This window comes from Leptodactylus fuscus, chromosome 1 (assembly GCF_031893055.1).
Source record: "Leptodactylus fuscus isolate aLepFus1 chromosome 1, aLepFus1.hap2, whole genome shotgun sequence".
NCBI classification, from domain to species: domain Eukaryota; kingdom Metazoa; phylum Chordata; class Amphibia; order Anura; family Leptodactylidae; genus Leptodactylus; species Leptodactylus fuscus.
Genome location: NC_134265.1, coordinates 28,499,626 through 28,506,093, shown reverse-complemented (window position 1 = coordinate 28,506,093; position 6,468 = coordinate 28,499,626). Strand labels below are relative to the sequence as shown.

At 43.8% G+C, this 6,468-nt stretch overlaps 1 protein-coding gene across 1 annotated transcript; it reads right to left on the bottom strand.

The window, feature by feature from the left end:
• Positions 1–722: 722 nt before the first annotated feature.
• LOC142191978 (uncharacterized) lies at positions 723–3,366 on the bottom strand. Its single transcript, XM_075262384.1, has 2 exons — positions 3,311–3,366; positions 723–2,764 (listed from the first exon to the last, which is right to left on the bottom strand). Exon 2 carries the CDS (start codon positions 2,743–2,745, stop codon positions 802–804), a length of 1,944 nt encoding a protein of 647 aa, XP_075118485.1. The 5' UTR covers positions 2,746–2,764; positions 3,311–3,366; the 3' UTR covers positions 723–801.
• Positions 3,367–6,468: the final 3,102 nt, after the last annotated feature.

Genomic DNA, 6,468 nt, shown 5'->3' with positions numbered 1-6,468 from the left:
CGTATTAGCCATTACCGCAGGACTGGATGACTTGGATACACCTCCCCTTTAGTTACAAGAAAATAGAGCTTCTCTCTTATGTTCCACTCAGAGCAGTTTTAACTCTTTAGTGGGCTCAGTGCAAAACTTTTATGAGTGTGTCTCCCCCCCCCCCCCCCATGTTGCTGCAGCACATCCTTTACCATAACAGTTTTTGAACATCCCGATTGGGCCCCTAACCAATGCATTTGTATTGGCAAAATAAGGACTAAGAGTCAGGCTCAGAGCCCCCTGGGAATTCACCGATTCCCTGGTGGACCAGTCCGAGCCTGTAATAAGTACAGGGGGAGACAAGAAAAATCTATATAACAGAAATACCAAGACAGCAATGGGGATAGGGCGGCAATTAGAGAAATGGCACTGGCATAAAAATCATGTAAATACATCGAGGAGATATGTCCCATAAAGCAAATAAACACCAAATGTAAAGGTATGCAAAAAGCAGATACAGCTAAGAAGTGAGTATAAGGGAAACATGTATATAAACCTATCAAAGATACATATAAAGAGCCAGGTACGTCGTGTGAGATGCATGAGCACAGCCACTACCTACCAACAATGAAAAAAAAAACCCAGCATTTATTGACTATTAAACATAAACATATATTTGAACTATTCATCAATAAAATTTTCTACATTTTTATACAGTGTCTTACACACACAGTCTTTTTTGGGTTTGCCATTTGCTTCATTGTGGGGTTTATGGTCTATTTATGGAGGAGTCTTTTTTGATTGGTTAGAAATGCATTACTTGGCGGAGAATCAAAGGCTGTCCGATTGCCCATCCCCCGCCAAGCATTCAGGACGTTGACCCAAAGATGATATTTGTCCTCGTTCCAAATCCCATTGATCCTGAATCTCGGCAAAACCATATTTAGGTTGACGATAATAAGTCGATTTTGAAATCATGAATATATTGAGGAAGTCAAACAAAGCTTTTAGTTTCTTAAAGTGAACGTCGCTTAATTCTATAGCACTCGACAGCATAAGATTTCCAATAGGAATCCGCTTTAATCTAGGCTGACTAGTCCACAGTTCTTGAACATGTCCCTTGACACATTTGACATCGACATTGATGGCCGACCCAAGTGGTCGGATACGAAGCTCAGTCAGTTTTGCTGCGCACGTTGTCCTATACTGACATGGTACTAGAGAAATGATCTCTTCTAAGCAGCTCCGAAAAACTATAAATTTTGGTTCATTCACTGGATCCGTGGTGTCAGGGTTAATTTTTTCAAAATCGTCATCGTCTGAACCTTCTACAAGATCATCCGGGAGGGGTTCTATATCTTCATCATGGTCATCTTCTTCCTCAACCTCAACATCCACAGGTAGGAAACTTTCATCCTCTGGGTCCTCTTCCTCCTCTGTGTCATCAGGACTTGGTGAAATAGTCTCAGGACTAAGTGTTTTTTCATGAGATAAGTTGAGTTTTGGACGAGATGGCGAAGGCTGTTGAATCAAAGGAGACGGGTTTGGCATTTGAATGTAGTTTGTTGAATGCACGCCGCTTTGTGGGTTGGACGTTTGATCAGAATGTGAGCCGGTAGCACGACATGTTTCTGTGGCAATTGGCGAATCCAAAAGAGGAGTTTTAGGAAATTGAATTGGTGCCACAGGCAAGTAACATTCTTCTGGGTCCTCTTCCTTTTTTATATCATGACTTAGTGAAATATTTTCAGTCCAAAGTGTTTTTTCACAAGGAAATTGAATTGGTGTTACGGGCATGTGGCATTCTTCTGGGTCCTCTTCCGTCTTTATGTCACATTCTTCTGGGTCCTCTTCCATCTTTAAGTCACATACTTCGAGGCCCACAGGTATAAAACTATTATCCATAGTGTGGTCTTGTACTCCTTCAAGATCAGACGTATCCATTACATCCTCCACCTCCTGCTTAATCTGTGAAACATTGAGAAGTTCTTCTGAATTTGGCAATGCCTCACCACCCACCTGATGACACTCAGCAGTGGTGCTTTTCGCTTTGTTTTCTTCAGGGTTGAAGAAGCCAATCTTGGTAGAATCGGTCAATATTTTGCATGAGACGCCTCTCTGCTTCCTTTTGGGCTTAAAAGTTTGAGAACCAACATTTTTCTTTGGGATAAAACGTGTATCCAACACAAATGTACTCTTCTCCTTGTTCCAGTAGAAATCAGTGTTGGTCGCTTTGTCCACCATTATTACTGGCTTATGTGGTGAGCATGGCTGTTGTTCAGGTAGTAATATCATTGGTACAACTGGTAACTGAACCATAAGTGTATTTCCAACTTGTGTCCTCTCCGCTAATAAACTAATGTTACTGGAATCAATGGCATTCGGAGTAAATTCAGATGTACAAGGCTTTTTAACACGCTTACGTTTGCGCGCAACTGTTTGGTTGTCTTCACCAATAGTCACTGTGATGTAATCATCTTCAGGTTTTGGAACACTTGGAAATATTGTCGGCAAGGCATCAGCCCGCAGATTTTTTCTGCCATATAGATATTCATAGCAATCATAACTGAAGTGCTGTGAGCACAAGCGATACCCGTTGTTTTTTTTCTTATCGAATACTTTTTGAACCCATTCCTCGAGATTTGGAAAATGATCAGGTGCTTGCTGAAGCCATTGCCTTATACGATCCAATTGTTTCGGAAAGGAATGCATTCTAATGTTGGGATCCTTACGGTTCATAGGATTTACACATCCTTTGATGATACAGGACGGCATTTTTGTACAGTTCAAAGGCCTAAGCATAAAAAAACAGAAAAATTTAGAAATGAGGTTCTGGCAACAAATTTGACAAGTGCATTGCGTCATATTTCAATTCAGAAAATGGACCACATGCTATGCCTAGGTATTTGTCCTGCATAAATGATGAAAAATGAGGTTATTTGCATTTCTCTAATGCTGGCATTATGTCAGTACTGTATTCACTGTTGGACTGAAGGACCTAGGGGCAGGAACCTGTTCTGAGTGCCCACCCACTACATATGTGCAAGAGCCACCACGTATGTGCAAGATTTTAGTAAGGGAGCTGTGATGTTGGCTTTGCAAACATAGCTGCCATCGGGAATTTTGGGGCCCAATATTGGCAAAGAATGATGCACAATGCCAAACACGTAATAAAATACTCCCTAGAGCTCTGCCACACAGTATAATACATTTGTTTTCAGAGTTCTAAGCATGCATTGGCATTGTTTATAGCAGACATGATCTGAGTTTGTGACCCACTGTCTCAATATCAAACTGACAGTAACAATTTTCGATGAGAAAAAATGATTAATATAATTACCGTTGGATGTGATGTTACAATTGGATTTGTTGGACTTGCAATGTGGTCAAATCCTGGTTTCATGGACGAAAATTCCGGGATATGAAAAATCCTACCAAAAGTGATACAGATTAGACCAATCACATAATATTATTATTATTGTTTATTTATATAGCACCATTAATTCCATGGTGCTTTACATTATTATATTAATTCCATGGTGCTGTACATTATTATATTAATTCCATGCTGCTGTACATTATTATATTAATTCCATGGTGCTGTACATTATTATATTAATTCCATGCTGCTGTACATTATATTAATTCCATGGTGCTGTACATTATTATATTAATTCCATGGTGCTTTACATTTGGGGGTTACATACAATACACAGAATATACAGGCTGATATAATGCTAACAGTGACCGACTGGCACAGTGGGGTAGAGGGCCCTGCCCGTGAGGGCTTACAATCTATGAGGGAAGGGGGTAGAGACAGAAGGAGAGGGGGAGACTGTACAGATGGCGGTGCGGTGATAGTGTTATTGGAGGTTGTAGGCCTTCCTGAATAGGGGAGTCTTCAGGGCCTTCTTGAAGCCTGTGATTGTGGGGGTCAGTCTTATGTGTCTTGGTAAGGAGTTCCAGAGTATGGGGGATGCACAGGAGAAATCTTGGAGACGGTTGTGTGAGGAGCGGATGAGAGGAGAGCGGAGTAGGAGGTCATTGTAGGATCTGAGGTTACGTGTGGGCAGGTAGCAGGAGATGAGGTCAGAGATATATGGAGGGGACAGGTTGTGGATGGCTTTGTATGTTAGCATTAGTAGCTTGAACTCAATTCGCTGGGCTATAGGTAGTCAGTGGAGGGACTAGCAGAGGGGAGCAGCTGATGAAGATCGGGGGGTGAGGTGGATTAAGCGAGCAGCACAATTTAAGGTGGACTGGAGGGGGGCGAGGGTGTTTGCTGGGAGTCCATGGAGAAGGGTGTTGCAGTAGTCTAAGCGGGAGATTATGAGGGCCTGGACGAGCATCTTGGTAGTTTCAGGGGTGAGGAAGGAGCGAATTCGATGGATGTTCTTGAGCTGGAGGTGTTGAGGGTTTGAACGTTGGACTTGAAGGATAGGTCCCAGTCCAGGGTTACCCCAAGACATCGGGCCTGTGAGAAAGGGGTAATTGTGGTTCTGTTAACTTTGATAGATGGGTCAGGTGGAAGGGCCATACGGGGTGGGGTGAAAATGATGAACTCCATTTTCTCCATGTTCAGTTTGAGAAAGCGAAAGAAGAGGAAGGAGGCTACAGCCACTAAACAATCTGGAACTCTGGCCAGCAGGGAGGTAATGTCTGGTCCAGAGATGTAGATTTGGGTGTCATCGGCATAGCAATGGTACTGGAAACCATGAGATTCTATGAGTTGGCCCAGGCCAAGGGTGTAGATGGAGAACAGGAGGGGTCCTAGGACGGAGCCTTGGGGGACACCTATATTTCATAAACTTATTATAATAGTTAGAACATAAGACACTTACCAATCCACAGTAAATTCACAAATTTCTGAAAAAAGGCGTCTTTAGTAGAAAAATTCCAAATCTGTAAACCAGACAGACACGGTACATCATTACAAGAGTTTACTTTTTTTTTTTTTGCATTATACTCCAAAAGCGCTTTGCAAGTCCAACACCAGCAAAGCAAAACAATCAAAGATGGTATTGTGTAGCTATATGCACACGATATTATGCGTATATGGGTCCGTTACACAACTGTCTTCCATGTGCCACACGTCCTCCATGAGTTTGCTAAACAGCCAAATAGGACCTATCATGAGTTTGAAATCTGGCATCATGGTCACCCACACTGACCTGTGATATTATCTTATTTAGTACCAACGTATTTTGCAGAGAATCAGGCCTGGTTCACATCTGCGCTCGGTAAGCCGTTCGAGGAGTCAGCTTGCGGACATACCGAACGCATTGACAAGCGGTGAGCTTATGAAAGCACATGGACCCCCTAAACCAGGGGTGGGCAATTAATTTTCCCATGGGGCCGCATAAGAAATTGAAACTATGTTAGAGGGCCGCGCCATGGCAAATTTAGCTCCACCCACTTCTACATTGACTCCGCCCATTCCTAATCATCTTTCCATGTGCCCCCACAAAGTAGAATCCTCCTACAGTCACCCATACATTATATGCCCCCACATTATAATGTTCCCTTCCAACTGCCCCACAGTATTAAGCCCCTCTCCTGGTGCCCCAGTTTAAACTGGTGGAAACTAGAGGAGACATGAAGCTGGGACAGCTGGAGGGGGACATTAAACAGTGGGGGTAGTTGGAGGGGGGCAATAAATTGACAGCTGGAGCGGGACATGAAACTGGGGGCAACTAAAGGGGGACATTAAAATCAGGAAGCAGACATTAAAACCATAGGGTTAGCTGGAGGGTGACATTAAACTGGGGGCAACTAGAGTCAGACAGGTCCCCTCCACCTACCTCCATGGTTTAATGCCCCCTCCAGTTGTCCCCATTTTAATGTCCCCCCCAGTTTAAGTGCCCCCTTCATCTACCCCCAGATTCATGTCCCCCTCAGTTTCATATCTCCCTTCATTTTCCCCATTTCATGTCCCCCCCCTCCATCACTCCCCCAGTTTCATGTCCCCCCTCCATCTGCCATCTCTGCCCTAGTATAACATTCCCCTTCCATCTATGCCCCTAGGTTACTGAGACACACAGACACATATAGACAGACAAACACATATAGACAGACACATATAGACAGACACATATAGACAGACAGACACATATAGACAGACAGACACATATAGACAGACAGACACATATAGACAGACAGACACATATAGACACACATACACTCCCCCCTGCATCTTACATTCCCCAGTACCTTATGACACACACTCACATGTCTCCATCTTCCTGCACTGTCCTGCCGGCACTAAGACACGCCCCCAAGACACGCGCCCACCCCCCCCCCCTAGACAAGCTGTGCGGGCCGGACTGAATCAGTCAGAGGGCCGGATATGGCCCGAGGGCCGGGCTTTGCCCAGGTCTGCCCTAAACTATAATGGGGAACGTGTGTTTTCTGCATGAGTTATATGGTTTCATTGCTCACCGCTTTTTAATGCATTTGGTATTACGTTCGAGAGGTCCCTAAGAGGACTCCCCAAACGGA